This window comes from Alligator sinensis, unplaced genomic scaffold (assembly GCF_000455745.1).
Source record: "Alligator sinensis unplaced genomic scaffold, ASM45574v1 scaffold938_1, whole genome shotgun sequence".
In the NCBI taxonomy this organism is placed as follows: domain Eukaryota; kingdom Metazoa; phylum Chordata; order Crocodylia; family Alligatoridae; genus Alligator; species Alligator sinensis.
The window spans coordinates 1264818-1282533 of NW_005842449.1; the positions used below are offsets into that span (position 1 = coordinate 1264818).

General features: G+C 41.5%; 1 protein-coding gene across 1 annotated transcript in view; it reads right to left on the minus strand.

Moving 5' to 3' along the window:
* Nucleotides 1-17716, minus strand: part of VWDE (von Willebrand factor D and EGF domains) — a 68228-nt gene that overhangs the window by 45160 nt on the left and 5352 nt on the right. The window contains exons 3-9 of the mRNA XM_025212162.1: nt 14041-14272; nt 9964-10029; nt 8552-8811; nt 7001-7090; nt 5637-5781; nt 3509-3723; nt 2942-3015 (exon numbers count right to left, since the gene is read on the minus strand). Coding sequence (XP_025067947.1) covers nt 2942-3015; nt 3509-3723; nt 5637-5781; nt 7001-7090; nt 8552-8811; nt 9964-10029; nt 14041-14272 — 1082 coding nt within the window. The remainder of the gene's footprint in view (nt 1-2941; nt 3016-3508; nt 3724-5636; nt 5782-7000; nt 7091-8551; nt 8812-9963; nt 10030-14040; nt 14273-17716) is intronic.

Sequence of the window (17716 nt, forward strand, 5' to 3'; positions counted from 1 at the left end):
CTGGCGACACTCAGCTGGGCTCGTTATGACCTGCCAGGGCTCTGTCTCTCTCCCTGGCAGTTTCTCCCCTCTAGGAGCAGAGCACCGCGGTGCTCTGCGACACAGCCTAACATCTGATACCCCAGATAACCTCTCACTATTTACCAGCTACATCTTATTACCAGGTCTACATTCCTTTCCCCACTACCACCTGTTTTTTACCCACTGACTGCCTCAATTTGCTTTTTCACTGACTGGCATTCTTGCATACTGGCCTCTAGCTTCTATTCTATTCTAGTCCATCCAGGCGGTGCTCTGCGACACAGCCTAACATCTGATACCCCAGATAACCTCTCACTATTTACCAGCTACATCTTATTACCAGGTCTACATTCCTTTCCCCACTACCACCTGTTTTTTACCCACTGACTGCCTCAATTTGCTTTTTCACTGACTGGCATTCTTGCATACTGGCCTCTAGCTTCTATTCTATTCTAGTCCATCCAGGAGGAGCACAGAGCAGCTGCAGAGTGGGGCTGTGCAAAATTTTGACGGGTGTTTCATTTCAAAGCTGTTTTGACACATTTCAAGCTCAAAACAATGAAACTGAAATGAAACAAAAGGCTTCGGCACAGCTTCAAAACAAAATGAGGGCACTCGAAAGGTTTTGAAAGTTTAAAAACGTTTCGAGTTTCAAAGCAGCCCAGTGGCTGGAGGCGGGGGAGAGCCAGGGCTATGCTCGGAGAGGCTCCGCCAGCCTCAAGGAGCTCAGCCCAGCAGCAGGAGGTGGCAGGAGAGCCAGCGGTGGAGTCGCTCCAAGCGCAGTCCTGGTGAGTACAGCCTGGTGGCAGGAGGCTCCGCAGCCCCATGGAGCTGAGCCTGGCAGTGAGAGGCAGCGGATAGCCAGTGGTGGAGCTGCTCCGAGCGCAGCCCTGGCTCCAAGCGCAGCCCTAGGCAGTGGCTCTCTGCCTCGCCAGGCTCAACTCCATGGGGCTGTGGAGCCTCCCGCTGCTGGGCTGTGTTCACCAGGGCTGTGCTCTGAGTGGCTCTGCCACTGGCTGTCCTGCCAGGGAGCTCCATGGGACTGGTGGAGCCACTTGAAGTGCAACCCTTGCTCTGAGCACAGCCCTGGTGAGCATAGCCCAGCAGGTAGGGGCTCCACAGCCTCATGGAGCTGAGCCTAGCAGCGGGAGGTGGCAGGAGGCAGTGGAGAGCCAGTGGCGGAGTCGCTCAGAGTTCAGTCCTGGCTCCAAGCACAGCCCAGGCCAGTGGCTCTCCCCTGCCTCCCACCACCAGGCTCAGCTCCCCACATAGCTCAGCCTGGCAGCGAGGGAGCCAGTGGTGGAGCCACTCTGAGAGCAGCCCTGGCTCCAAGCGCAGCCCTGGTGAACACAGCCTGGCAGCTGGAGGCTGTGCAGCCCCATGGAACTGAGCCTGGGAGTGGGAGGTGGTGGAAAGCCAGTGGTGGAGCCACTTGGAGTGCAGCCCTGGCTCCAAGCGCAGCCTTGGCCAGTGGCTCTCTGCCACCTCCTGCCACCAGGCTCAGCTTCATGGGGCTGGCAGAGCTGCTTGGAGTGAAGTCCAGAGGCAGGAAGAGCCAGGGCTGCACTCTGAGTGGCTCTGCCAGCCCCACAGAGCTCAACCTGCCCTCCCAGGGGTGCGGGGCCCCCATATCTGCGAGCAGGATGACAGGAGGCTGCTGCTGTTGGCAAGTGATATGAGTTTTGCTTTCAACTGTTTGAGGTGCAGTTTCACAAAATCCCCTGCACCTATCTCCTTGCAACTTGGCAGACTTTGTGCCCTCAGAGGGGGCTACCATCCCTACAATTTTCTTCTGAATCAGGCAAGAAATGACGACGTTATAGGCATTTTCATGATTCCCCATTATAGCCTATGGCCGAAACGTTGAAAAGCATCGAAACACTGAATTAGTTTTGACAAAGCAGAACAGAACAGTGCTTTGAAATGAAACTAAACAAAACTCTGTCCCTTTGAAATAGGGGAATGGAAGTTGAAATGAAACAGTGCTGTTTTGCCCTGCCCTACTGCAGAGGCTTCCTCAGCCTGAAGAAGGGGGTTTGTACCTGAAGGATTGCAAAGAAGCATTTTTCCAACTATTTTAGTTTATCTAATGAAAGATATCAGATTTACCTGAAGACCTTGTTTACCAGTGAAGCTATACTTATCATATAAAAGTTTAAATGCTTAATCTTTTACATCCCTAGTATGAAGAATCTGAAGTCATATGTGAGATGGGATACTAATTGCCTCACACAAGGTTAACACATGCAGCACTTGCTGTATAAATCCCAGACAGGTACTACAGCCCACCTGCTCAAAGTATTTAGGTGTGCCGCCTTTGTCAGGATGTAGGGAGAATCTAGCTTGGGTAACTACAACATCTCTTGCTGTGGACACCATCTTGCATCACCTCCTTTTGCTTGGTCAATACTCCCACGATCTGTTCTGATGTTCTTACATGTGCTTTTTAAATCATAGGTGTGCTGCCAGTGACTGATCATTTTATGCAGGCAGCAGGTTATATAGCCAGTCTTTCTCTCTTGGACCTGCTCCACAGCCTCATTTCAGGAGAAAAGAACCCATATGCTTTATTCTGTTGCCATAAAGCAAAACAGTCTCTTGCCACTAGAACTATAAATATTAACAGCAAGCGAGACCTGAGGAAGGGTACCGATGCCCAAAAGCTTGTCTCTGTCTATCACAACTAGAGAGTTAATCTAATAGAAGAAACTATCCACAAAAATTTTTTCCTCTTGCATATTTCCTGAAGCATCAGGCAACAACATCACTTCAACACTATCAATAACAAGCATGTTATTTGAAACATATTTCCTCAGTATGCATGGAGTAGAAAGGGAAAAGGCACAACAAGCAGCTTAACTGTGTTATTAATGTAAGGTCATGAAGTCACTTAAAATTAAAGTATTAAACCAATAATTACCTTCCATCAAATGTCACTATGTGTGGGTCAGTAAATGAGTAGCAGTAAGCAGAGGGCAGATCCTTTACCATGATCTTCAGATCAAAGGGATACAAAGTAACAGTTATCAGATCAAGCAATAAATATCACTTGTTATTTACTTATCTTAAAATATTTTAATGTCATCCTGAAATATTTTGATTACTTTATAATCAATCCATTCATCGTATCATAGAATCATAGAAAATTAGGGTTGGAAGGGACCTCAGGAGGCCATCTAGCCCAACCCCCTGCTCAAAGCAAGACCATCCCCAACTACATCATCCCAACCAAAGCTTTGTCTCTTTTCAAGTGTCATTTTATGTTTTTCACTGATGATATTAACTTTAAAATATTATCAGTATATATATCTTTCAATTCAAAAGAAAAATGGTTGCACTTAGATGAAAAAATTAAGTTGACAAAATACTCTTTCAGTTATTTTGGTGTGAATCACTACAGATCAACTGAAGAAATGAAGCTTCATTTAATAGCATCTAAGATTCTGGCCATCTCTTTTTATAAAGTTTTTACATGATGATTTTCAACCTGTATGCTTTCAGGAGTGTACCCGCTCCACAGGAAATTGTCACTAGATACAGGTTCCACCACAATCTGGGTAAGTATGTCTCCATCTTGCACAAAATCTGTCACAGCAGTAAAATAAATTACAGCTTGGCCACAGGTTCTGTTATGGCAGGGTTTCTGGAGAAGATCCACATGACAAGAAGAAAGAGCCAAGTTCAAGCCTTTCTGCTCTTTACCTGTTTCAATGAAAACAGATCATTAGTCAGTCAGAGAAAAAGTCACATTAGAGGATTTTTTCCATACTGTTTGCTTAAGGAACAAATAAAGATTTTGCTGATGAATAAGAGCAAAAGCCTTCTACTTTTTAGATATTTTAGTATACAGGAAATTTGGCTATTTATTAGAAGTGCACCAATACATCGGGCCAATATCATAGTATCGTAGTGCTTAGGGTTGGAAGGGACCTAAACAGATCATCAGATCCGACCCCCTGCCCTAGGCAGGAACGGGTGCTGGGGCCATATCACCACAGCCAAATATCTGTCCAGGCTCCTCTTGAAGACCCCCAAGGTAGGAGAGAGCACCACCTCAGTTGGAGCCCATTCCAGAGCCTGGCAGCCCTAACTGTAAAGTAATGTCTCCTAATGTCCAGCCTGAACCTTCTCTCTAACCATTTGTGGCTATTATTCCTAGTAACCCCAGCTGGTGCCCGGGGGAACAGACCCTCCCTTGATTCCTGTGAGTTTGTAAACAGCCACCAGATCCCCCCTCAGCCTTCTCTTGTGGAAGCTGAATAGGTTCAGGCCCTTTAGCCTCTCTTCATATAGCCTGCCCCAGTGCCCCTTGGCCATGCCAGTGGCCCTCCTCTGGACCCTCTCAATGCTAGCCACATCTCTCCTGAAGTGCGGCACCCAGAACTGGACGCAGTACTCCAACTATACCAATATGAAGAAAAATGGCTTTATTGGATATCCGGCTGATAAATGCCCATGCTGCACGCAGCTGCCATGCAGCACTCAGGCACCAAGGAGCATAGCTGGCAGCATGGAGAACTGCCTCCAGCTGGTAAGTCTGGTGTGATGGAAGGGGAGAGGGAATGGAACGGGCGTGGGAGGACAGATCAATGCCTCCTGCAGTGAGGGAGAGGTCAGAGGCAGGGGCAGGCGCTGCCCAAGCAGGGCGGCAGGGGAGTGGAGCCACAACTCGTGGTGTGGGGAGGTGGCCTGTGCTGCTGCTTGCACCCTGGGAGGGTATTTGCCCCCCCGATCTGCATGGGACAGGGCGGGTTGCAGCCAGGGCTATGCAGGGCTCTTCTTGGCGAGGGCTGGGCTCAGAGTAGGCACTGGTGGCATTGGGAGGATGCTGCATCCACCCCAAATTTCATCACTGCTCTGCTCCCAGCGCTGCTGCTGCCAGCTGCCCAGTGCAGCCCCAGCTCTTCCTGGCACATGGGTGGAGGTGCGGTGTTGAGCTGGGGCTTCATTGGACAGCTGATGATGGTGGTGCTGGGGGCAGAGGGGTGGCGAAATTTGGGGTGGATGCAGCATCCTCCCAGCACCGCCAGCGCCTGCTCTGAGCCCAGCCCCTGCCAAGAAAAGCCTCATGCAACCCTGATTGCAGCCCATTCTGCCCCGCAAAGATCTGGGGGGGGAACCCCCCCTCCCCTCCTGGGGTACAAGCAGTGGTGGGAGTTGCCTTCCCCCACCACAAGCCACGCTTCTGCTCCCCCCCCCCAACCCCACCTGGGCAGTGCCTGCCCCTGACCCCTCCCTCACTGCAGGGGGCATTGATCTGTCCCTCCCACGCTGCTTCCCTCCCCCCTCCATCACACTAGACTTAACAGCTGGAAGCAGCTGTATCAGAAATCATATCGGTATCGACTGATATGCCTCCTTAAATAGGCAGGTGGCCTAATGAAATGTCCACAGAAGGTAACAAAAAGTTTCCTATCGACTTTTAACTGGTGTGGGTTCTAGCCTCTGAGTCTCAATACTTTAGATGCCAGTAGATACAGTCTCTGACCATAGATATATTATACCATATCTTGTACATACCATCACATTTCCTCTCAAAAAGGCTCCTAAAACAACCTCCCACCCAAGTTTAGAGGAAATTCGTAGAAATACACAAAAATTAGGACAATAATTACCTTGTTCAATAGTTTTTAATTTTAATGAGATTTTGCAGTCATTTTCAAGTTGGCTAAATTGAGGACATGGAATAGGAACTGTACTTTCTATTGTTAATCTGTATTCTTTCCCATCTTCTGATATATCAAGTGCCTCAGGCTGCATCTAACATAAAAGGTTATACTGAGAATGTAATTCATTTTTCTCCGATTGTGTGAACTATATTAATAAGAAAAAAACTGCATTTTCTGGATAACTTTTGAAAAGTTAAAATACAAACAACTTTTTATAGCTGTAAAAAGTGATTTATAAAGCTATCTTCTCTTAAAAGCAGTATCCCCCCCAAAAAACAAAACATAATATTTCTCCTTCAACAAGTTTCTATAAACTTGATATATAGATTCATATAGCTTTACAAATAAATATATACAGTTGGGCTAAATTTAGAGAGACCTTAAACTAGCTCTGAAAGGGGGTTGCAATTTTGCGTATAAAATCATAATGAGAAAAGAAAAATGATGTGTTCACATTTTATAAAGCACAATGCAGAATTTAAACACATGTGGCATTCCTAAGGCATCTTGAACCTGAAGATTATTTATGTGGGTGTGCTTTTATACACTACAGTCCCACTGAAGTCAATGAAAATAGTAAAAGGGCATAAAAATAAGCAGAACAGACTGTAGCGGGGCAATTCTAGCTCACAGATATCAGATCAGCCACTGGCCTGCTTCAACCTATGCCAGTGACTGATTCAATCATTCTCTACTTCCAGTATTTGAAGGGGCATGAAAATAATTTTGACTTCACATCGGGTGTGTCTACACATGCCCTCCCCCCAGTTGTTAACTCCATCATCATTTAATACTTGCTTTAGGAAGTACTAAATGATGATGCAGTAACAGCCATTATTGCTCCATCCCGGCAACACACAGTTATTTTTAGCAGGTACATTGCCCTAGTGATGCACTATAGCTATGGTGACATAGTGTTGGCATCACAGTTTGTGCACACCAACGATACATTGACATAGCTCATTGCTACAGAGACATAGCTTCTCATGTAGATGTGCCCACCATCTCCTAAATCTGAACCCAGTGCAGCTGAAGAATGTGCTCTATTAGTTTACAATCAATTCACTTTGTGTTCCCTGCTCATAAACCTTTTTGTTGCTCACCTTCCCAGCATTATGACTTTCTAGCTATTGTGACTGAAGTGGAACAATGGAAAACAAAAAAAGTAATAACATTTAAATGAGGAATTATTTTAGTAAACAAAAAACCCCTATAGAATACCTCGTCTACTTCTATAGCTGTAATTAACAACCATAATCAGAAAGGCATCTATTGTGATACAGTAAAGTATTGTTTTCTTTCCTGAGTACCTTTATGCCAGCAAAAAATTCCTTGCTCTCAACAGGTGAGCTTTGTACATCTGGTTTCTCCAAGAAAAAAGCAGAACTGCTACAATAGATCTGTAAACAAGAGTAATATAGCAGTAAAATACATATTATGTTTTACGTGGTGGTTCATTTAGGATTGGCAGCTTATTAAATAAAACAGTACCTAAACAACTGATTTTCTGATTGGCTACCAGTGCAATGTCACCTACAAACAGCCCTGAAAATATGGTTGTCAGTCACATGAAGAAATATTCCTGCATCTGTTTGAGAAGGGCTGAAATGGGAACCTTAGCTCTTATTTTAGCATTTATGAATGACAGGAATTTTGTTTATTAGGGCTCAATACTTCTATTCTTTTCAAAAGCACCAGGTGATCTTAGGACTTGATCCTGCTCCCACTGAAGTCAAAGACAAAACTTCTACTGTTTTTTATCATGCAGAATAAAGCCCAGAGACTAAGCAGAGATAGTTAAAAAGCCCTAGGCTGAATTGACTCAATCTTCACAGATCAGTCTAAGCTGCATAGATTGAACTGATAAGCAAATGAACAAACATGCTTCTGTGCCTCCTGCTTTGAGCAGCCTCTTGGCCCTCCCAACTCTTACCTCCCTCCCTTTCCTCCCTGCCTGCCTTTCTCCCATGCTCCAAGACTGTGGGGCTTCCTGGCCTTTTCTCTGCTTGCCAGTAAGTTGTTGGGGGTTTTTTTTCCATTTGTTTGTTTCAGGGAGCCCACCAAAATCATGGAGCCCCCTGCTTGGGGATGGTCCAAAACTACAATTTAATTACCCTGATTAAGCCTAGGGAAGCTATACATCCACACTTAACACATGGATGAATGTCTTCCCTGGACTTAACCAGGGTAATTAAGTCACAGTTACAGGCCATGTGGCAATCTGTAGGGAGGGGTGGGACTGCCGGGGGTGGCCCTGCTGCACACCAGCCTGCAAAAAGGGCAGCCAGCCCTGGGATCTGCCAGTGAAATCAGCTGGCTGCCTCAAGTTTGGTATACCCCCTAGTAATCAGGCATTTAAGTTTTATGTCTCACCCAAAAGACAGAACCTATAACCACCTAGTGCTCAGAATACCATATTAATGGAGTGGTTTGCTACTGGTAGGTGTTACAGGCTATTATTGAAGTGCCAATCCACATCAAACCTGGTTACTTTACAGGATCAGACAAGACCACAGTTGAAAGTAAAAAGGTGCAGGATCAAGCTTGAATTATACACTTGCTAGTGGGAGTGTTACAGACACAGTACTTAAAAGCCCCAAGACCTTGATGGCAATAATTGCTTCTGATGTATTCATGAGGTTTCTGCACTCTTATTGGCAACAGTGATATAAACAACAACTGGAAGTGTAGTATTGCTGCCAAGAAAAATTATATAGAAAGGTGCTGTGACTCTGCCTCTAATGTTAAGTGTTGCTCTCAGCTGAATATATATGAAATGATAGGTGGGTAGATAAAATGGGCACTGAGGAAAATAACATTTTTACAAAAAAACAGAAAGATTATAATTTTTTTAAACATACCTTGTCTCCAAGTCTGAGGTTTATGCCATCCAGTTCTAAATGTGAAAATGTCTGAACTGTTGTTTCTTGTTTCAATTCCTCCTTAAGGCCTGTAGAAGAAAGCCTGGACCAAGCAACAATAAACCCCACTGAGCTGTTTGCAAGAGGAAAGTCAAAGTTGCACCTTAAATAAACACTGGCTTCCACAGTTTCTGCCACAACTTCAGGGATAGCTGGAGGTAGTGGTGGAAGAGATGGGGAGGATGAAGGAGGCAGTTTGCCTAGACAGATAAAAATGTAAGTTGATTATTTCATTTTGAGGCAACTCAACAATGACTTATCTTGACTAACCCACACTGAGGAAGTTTAAATATCAATTATAAAAAGAGAAGCATTATTCTTTCCACATATATACTATGTATACTTTATGGCTAGGTACAGACATTGAATAAGCCCAACATGGAATTGATTTTAGTTATGCAGTTTTCTGTAAGTGGTGTAATTTACATTGGTGAGAAACAGAACACACATTTTCCCTCTGGTGGGGTGGGGTTCAGTCGGGTTCAGCCATTTTTAAACCAGTCTATGTTTAGAAGTTCTGTTCTGTTATGGGTACAGACTGGTTTTGTGTGCTAAACTTCTGTTCTGTTATGGCTATAGACAAGTTTCTGATTGCTTATAAAAGCGTAATGTCTGGACGTGGCCTTACATTTTAAAAAGTATGTGAATAACAAAAATATTTTTTTTTCTTTTAATTATAAAAATGAGAAAAGTTTTTTTTCAGACATCTGTGTTATCTTTGTCTATGGGGCTGGATAAAAAATAAAAGCAGATTTTCTATGTTTGTTTTATGAAAATCTGAATATCAATTTTTTATTTATTTTTAGAAATGGGGGCAGGTAAAAGGGCAATGAAGTAAGACAGATGTCTGCTAGAGAGCAGAAAGTAATAGGCACAGTTTCCTAGCCTGTGAACAGAGATGCTAGTGGTTGAGGTGTGATGGAGAAGCAGGCAACACACATGATACTCATAGAAGTATCAACTGATTCTGCAAATCAGAGTGCCTTGTCATTCCATGCTATTAACGTAGATTTTATTTATTTAACATTTGTATCTACCATTTAAGGTGCACAGCATTTTATACCGTAAAGATATGATTTCAACTCTGAGAAGGCTATAACCTGCAACTATGACTTACTGGGTAATACCCCTGATACTAAGAACTTACTTTTTAAATCATGATAATGTTGATTTCTCTTGATATTTACTGAGTCTCAAGCTGTTTATGATCATTAGCAGCGTTATCTTAATTTCTTTTAGGCAGAAGGGCAAGTTAATTCATTTAACAAAAAAGGTAAATAAATTAATAAATAGATTAAAGCATTGGATTATGTCAGTAAAGAAAACATTGACAGTCAGAACAAAATGCTTACTGTTACAGATGCCTTGATTTTCCATTTTACCAGGATCACACAGCTGTGGCTTTGTATCTGCAACAACTATAGAGATTTTCCTTTAGTAGTATATCCATATAGAGAGAGATTAATTATAGACCAAGTTTCCTAAAATACTGACCCATGTTCAGTAAATTAAAAGCCATATCCTGGTACCTGCAATCTGCCTCAGATACTATTATGAAAAGTCAGTACCAAAACTAAAGATGCACATCTCAAGTAAATTGGTTGCATCCAAGAGAAAGACACAGACCACCTGTAGTGTACAACTCTTCTGCTTAGTATGGGTGTACAGTGTTTGCCATTGAGCCATTGCTTGTGAGCTTTGCCTACTGAGCTAAAATGCTCTCTTAAATGAAAATCTTTCTCTGCAGCAAAACTTAAATACCGTGTGAATTAACTGGTCCCTAAGATTCAACCAAGTTCCACGGAGATCTATTTTGAAAAGTAATTGCTCATATGATGGCCTAACTCAAAGCATTTATGTAATAGCCACTTCCTGCAAAGAACAGATTGCAGTAGTTGATACTTGTTTAAATACGAATATATTAATACATTTGGAACAATTTTAAAAAGAGGTGGGCCAGCTACAAGTTAAGAGAAAAAAAATGGGACCCAACTACATTGAAAAAAATCAAACTAGCAAGAGCAGATTGCCCAATGTTACAAAGTTTGTATTTTTCAACTCATACAAGTTGTGACAGTTGGAAAACTTGCATTTTACAGCTATCAAGTGTTAAAGAGGAAACACAGTGTGTGCGGTAGACAAGACAGAAGGGAAAAGCACAAAAATGAAAAAGAATCTGCTCATATGAACATATGCTACAAACAAAGGAAATGAAGAAAGGGATCCTTGCCCCCCCCAAATTCTTCAGGTTCAGAGTGCCTGAAGCAGGTATCCCTTGATAACCACTGCAGCTAGTTTCCTACATCAGATCTGGGCAGTAAATTTGGGTCCACTGTTGTCACACCATCTTTCCTGCCTACATTAAGGTGCTATCTGCAGCAAAGACAACATGTAAAGTTGTATTTCATAGGTTCTCCACTGCTTTAGCTCCTCACACCATGTAAATACAGCTGCTCTGCTGTTTTTGCCTTGAAGGCATGCCACCAGTAGAGAGGCTCAAGTGGTTAATATGTACTGTAAAGTCAGGGGTTGTTTTTCTCTTGGCCTCAAGGAAATAATATCAGATCCATAGAGCCAAACTCTTTTATTCTTATTTATACTGGGACAAATTTGTTGCCTGATGAAGTCAATGGAAAGATTTGCATGTATTCTACTAGACACTGGATCCAGCCCATAATGATTTTAATGTGAATACCTACAAAGTAAGTGCTATGACAGGAGTAAAAGTATCAGAATCTGATCAACAAGAGATACTACAGAAACAGCATCAAACTTTTATTTGTTGCACTATTGCCCCCCCTGCCTCAACACATGGTACACAGAATTATCATGTGGAAGGCTAAGAAAAATCTACCCTAAATTATGAGCTATGCAATGGGAGCCTTGTTAATAGCTGCAGTGGGTACTCTTAAATCGCTGGTATGTTTTAAGTCCCTGTACCTATCTTCAGTCACTTGTACATACAGATCAAGCAAATTTGGGGACGTATAACTGTTGCAATTATCTTATTGTTTACAGGCACTGAGATGTGCATTTGATACAAATACTTAAAAAAATAACACAAAGCTCATTATTAATGATAAAACTAGTAAACCTGCATAAAAAAAGAAAAACTTAATATTTGAAGTTGTGGTCCTTTTTGAAAACAGCATTAAACATTCAAGGTAAATTTACTTATGTTTTTGGGATGGGGTGTTTATTTCACAGTTTATTATTTTCAGTTTAAGAAAGAAATTTGCTCTGAGTTTAATACAGTGATGAAAATATTTTTTACTAGTTAACAATAAAAATAAATTTATTATACGATAAACATGAAGCAATTGTTTGGGTAGGGTCAGTAAATAAGCTGCAAAGGCTAATGAAAAATGCTTATGCATGCAATAGTTTCTCTCCCATTTTATTAAAAAAGCTGTTCATTAAATTGCAATAATTATTTTGCCTCTCATATATATCATTACAAATAAATACATTATGGTTTATTACAAAATTAGAATATTTCATCTCTTGATAATGACAGATTTACATACATTCTTTAACTAAAATGCTAGAAAACAACTTTTTGAAAATAATTGTTTATCCTTATCACTTTGATTCCAGTAGAACCATATTAGTGCCAATATTTTTATAGAATCAGACCCAGGAAGGGACCTTAGTGGTCATGTAATGCAGTTCCCTGAACAGAAGCAGAATTTGCTATCCCTAAGCCATCTCAGTCAGAGGTTTGTTCAGCCTCTTCTTGAAATCCTCCAATGAAAGAAATTCACAACACCCCGACACAGATTGTTCTATTGTCCTAATGCACTTACAGGTAAAAAGAGTTTTTCCTGAGAATTTATATAAATCTTCTTTGCTGAAGTTCAAATCCATTGCAATATGTTCTAAGTCTCTATGGAAGAAAAATATTTATCTATCTCCTTTATTGCGGTCTAACAAATATTTGAAGACTGCTATCCTGTTCATCCTTAGGGTACATACAGATATTTGGGGAGGTTAAGGGGAGGTTAGGTCATGTTAAAAATGGCCACCTGATCTACCTTAGTTTACCCAGGTGTGGACCTTAAACTCAGATCTATAGTTAGGTTGATCTAAGTGCAAACTGTAAAGAAATTCAGGAAGATTAGATCGGTCTAAAGAAGGCCAACCCAATTTAAGTTAAGTGTACACCTGAGGTAATCTAACTTAGATCAGGTTGGGCAACACTGATTTAACTGAACAGTTCCTAGTGCACTTGCTGGCCCCAGTCCTCAGCCTGCACTTTCCTTACCTGTCTCCCTAGCACTGGGTTATTTTTAGTTCCCCAGCCCCTCCTCCCACCCCCAGATAGATTGAAACCAGTCATTAAATAAGCAAAATGTTACAATTAAATAAAATTGCAAATACAAATTTGGCTTGGTCTCAACTTAAGTACTTGTGTAAGATTTTTTTTTTCTGATTTTGGGCCCTATACATTATCTAATGGAGCTCTGCATTGGTGTAGGGTTCTACACTTAATCTAATTACCGGATCAAGATCTAAGAACCTATTTTTGAAAACTTGGTACTTAGAATTTCTCATAAAACCAAGCAGATTTTTTTAGAAGGCATTTTAGAACTATACTTTTCTAATTCTTTTGCATCCCATCAAGACTAATTCCCATCCCATCCAGACTTAATAGTAAGATATTTTAATAATGTCACATATGTATAGTTTAATTCCTTGTTTGAGGCACTAAGTAATCGATCAAAACTTACTCTGACACAATTTTGCCTTGCTACGATATCTTGGTAAATTATTTTCCTACACTATTAATATTACAAGTACAAGTGACTCCCCCCCTCCCTGCCCCCAGTTGCCAATCAGCCACCAGGGGACTCCTTCCTTCTTGACCAGCCACCGGGGGTACACTGACCCAAAAAGCTTAAAAACCCTCTGATTATAGGAAAACTTTCAAATATACGTTTTTATTTTTAAATGTTTACATTTCACAAATTGCCAGATCAAGTGATGAGTGAAAACACAAGAAAAATAATGATCAATTGGAAAAAATGATTAAAGTTATGATTTGGGTATGTAGGCAGACAAGGTTCTATGGGTAAATGTGATATCTTTTATTAGACCAATTAAACAGTTGGGGAAAATGTTCTTTGCAAGCTTTCAGGTAACAACACCCTTCTTCAGGCATAGGGAGAGTTTGTTGTTTCTATGTGTGTGCTCTTACTCCACCCAGGAGAGCACACATGGTGCCATGGGGTGCCACACAATATCGGCACTTTTAGATATGAAAACACTTGCACATGATTTATAAAATAAACTCAGAAGTTTCAAGTAGAAATTCAGTGTCAAAGACCACAACAGGTCGGAATGGTTTTCTCAGATCTTTGCAAGAGAAAAACTGCTCTATTCTACACTAATGAAACACATTTTGTAAGATTATAAACACGTTTTCTCACCTTCTGCACAGTACCCCATGCACCCCTGGGTAGGCTGTAGTAAGTAGATGAAGAAATTGCCACAGTTCCTCACGCTTACAGGGATTCGGAAAAGACAGCAATCTTTTGTGGCACTGAAGAAAAACTGCCATGTTGCACAAGCTGTTAATTGTTTGATCTCACCAGGCTGAGGCATGGATTCTGACTCCCTCAGAGATAACCAAACAGGAGCTTGAGTTCCACAGTGGTTCATCTTTAGCACGAAACAAAAATTAGCAGAAATACTGTTATAGAGTTTAATGAAAGATGCTTATGTTTTCAATTATTTTAGTGCACAAGCAGGTACTTACATGCATCTACTAGGCCAAGCACTCAGATTAAAAGATTCCTTCATATAAACTGTGTGTTGCAGAATGCTATCAGAGAAGGAATCTATTTAAAGCAGGGGTCAGCAACCTAGTCTGTCAGTTGGACTCAGCCTACAAAAGGATTTAATCCTGCCTGCAAAGTCAAGGTAGTGGCAGGAGTTCAGTAGCAGCAGGGTTTGTCAACAATTGAGTGAACACAGGTTGCAAGCATGGCAAAGGCAAGTGGGTCAGTGGTGACAGAGGGACTCCATGGCAAGGGAGGTGGTAGAAGCCGCCCAATTTGAGACTGAACTCCATTTTTTTGGCCCATTGGTGCCAAAAGGTTATCAACACCTGATTTTAAAGAGTTAGTATATTATTCTTCCAGTCAATTTATCAGTAACTTGGAGAACATATCATGCTGCTGAAGTTTGTAGAGTGCTATTAAAGCTAGGAGGTAAAAACAATCAAAACTTTGAACCTGAAGTTTTGAGATTTGCATGAAGTTTGGAAAAGTCTCAGTACAGTTATCCAATTCATATGTCACAGGGTGAAATAGCTCTGCTGAAAGATTTTAGGTACAGATTCAGCTATGTCTACCTTAACTTTGAGATCACAGAAACAAAAGTGCAGAAAGCATGTGACTGAGGGTCAAGCCTACTGGAATATAGAAAGAACAGCCTGAAGAGAGCTGGCAGAGAAGCAGTGTAGTAGGATCAGCTCCAGTAACTGGAGAAAGACTAGAGATGGGTTCCTGCTGCAAGGGATCTAATGTGGAGAGCTGAAATAGGTTGCTGAAGAAACTCTTTCATAGCCAAATGGACAGATATTCAGGATGGAGCAAGAGAACATACTTATAACCTAGTTATAGAAGGATTCCCTGAGGAGGAAACTGAGGCACAGACATCTAAATGCCAGCATAGGTAAGTGGCCTGATTATACATAACCAGTTATATTTTTCAGAATCTGTTTTTATGGATGTACTTGTCACGGCTTCTTTGCTACAGTCAAGTTCCAATCTGCACTTAAAAGCAAGAATTCAACCTCTGTTACATAATGAGAATGCAATGCATCTTTCCAAAAGAGAATTTATTCTCTCAGAACAGAATATGTGGTATGAGAATTTATGCGTAATTGGTTAATTAGCTTGAATTTAAATTAATATAAAAATGTGACCTTTACGAATTTAGGCACTGGGTCAGTTTTGTCTTTGCTCTAACTCATTTTAACGGAATAATTCAGACCCTTCAAACACACTCCATGCAGTTAATACGGAGTAAAATATTATGCAAAGGTTATAACTAAAGAAATTTGGCCATCATGGAGGATTACTGTATCTAATTGTTATGGTTGCATAAGCTACAAAAAGAGCAAGGATGACAACTCTGGTAACTCTTAAGTGAAGCATGGTGATATCAGAGATCTCTTAAAAGGCACAATGGGATCTGATTCACGATCCCAACAATAGCACCTCCTGCATGCCATAGGTGCATGGCAGAAGGCATGACTGGGATCAGGGATCTAACCCAATGCACCCTATTGCTGGTGCAGGGGGAGCTTAGGATCATGATTCCTGGATCCCCCTATACTAGCAAGTAGCAAGTCAAGTGCACAGTGTGCACAAGGCTGGGGCTGCCTGTCCATTGATGGGCACTCCCAGCCTTCAGAGCACACCAAAGCCTTGAAATGCTCTGGTACCCTCTTGAGGCTGGGAGTGACCATCAGTGTTGACACTTGAGTGCCAAGGCTCCAATGTGTCTCCAATGCTGAGACATTCCCCATCAGCAAACTGGCACTCACAAGGTTGGGAGCGCACTGGCCAGATATTCAATTTAAGGTGCGCTGGGAACCAACCACAAAATTATTATTCATATTCTGTGTAACAATTTTATGGCTTATCCCTCATTTTATTATGTCATTAACTGCATAAACATGTGACCACAATGCTACTTCAGATATGATTAACTGGTTAACCATGTCTTAAGGGTAACACCTGCCAAAGGCAGAGATAACAACCACTAGAGATATGCTCCAGTCAATATCCTGGTAACCTTTCTACCAGTCATGATGAACCAGAGATACAAACAAAAATGGACATGTATCAATAGGTGCCTAGGCTCATCAGTTCCTTTTGGGTTCTATAGATGCGTCCTTGAAAAGCACTCCTGGTAGGAACTGAAACAGCAGCATGCTGTGGGGTTGGGGAGCTGGGGGTGAAGAATGGCTTAACCAACAGATGCATCAGGAATCCAAGCTGAGTTTTCCTTTCCCCTTTTTCAATATGATGCTAGTGTCTGCAGTATAGCTCTCTAAATCCTTAGAGGATTGCAAATTAAGGGTTCAGAGTAAACTTCAGCACCTTTGCACTGCTCTGAAGATACAAAACAGCTGTAAACCCTATTTAACTAGCCAGTGTGCTTTAATTGTTCTATGTTCATTTATTGTACTGATGAAATGACTCTTAAAATATTGATATTGATACTCTTAAAATATTGTCTAGCCTCAGGCTAGACATCAGGAGGCGCTACTTCACTGTCAGGGCGGCTAGGATCTGGAACCAACTTCCAAGAGAAGTGGTGCTGGCTCCTACCCTGGGGGTCTTTAAGAGGAGGCTGGATGAATACCTTGCCGGGGTCATTTGACCCCAGTGCTCTTTTCTGCCATGGCAGGGGGTCGGACTTGATGATCTGCTCAGGTCCCTTCTGATCATACCAACTATGAAACTATGAAAAATATCATAAAATTCTGTAAAGTATTATAGAAATATAAGAGGACTGGAATGTCTTTTCTTTTTCACAATATAATTTTTCATTAAAAAACACAGAACTTTTAAAACAGAACTATATTAAGGCAGCATTAAGGCTGAGAGCACGTCACTTAAGGGTATAAACATTTCAGAAATGTACTAGTTCCAAAATCAAGCACTGCAACCACAGGAAATTCAAGGGTCACTCTTGAATCTGATATGATTTTTAGAGGTCAGATGCAAAATAATCTTAGCTCTAACTAATTTAAGGTAGAACTCCTTTAATTCAAGATATTTTAGAATTAATTTACCTCTTTTCTCTCTAAAGTGTATATTTTAAAATCATGCCTTTATGAGGGGAATCTTTGGCTAAAGACCTATATATCACTTTATAATATTTTTAGTAAAGTGCTATCCTTTTATTTATGTTTCAAACTATTTATTTATTTGATTTATATGCTGCCTTTCCCAACACAGGCTCAGGACAGCTAACAGGAAGAGAACAAAATACCTTATAACAGTATTAAAATAGAATATAACATACCAAATTAGAAGCTTCCAGAAGATGTCCAGGCTTAGGATATGACAGGCTTAAAGGGGAAAG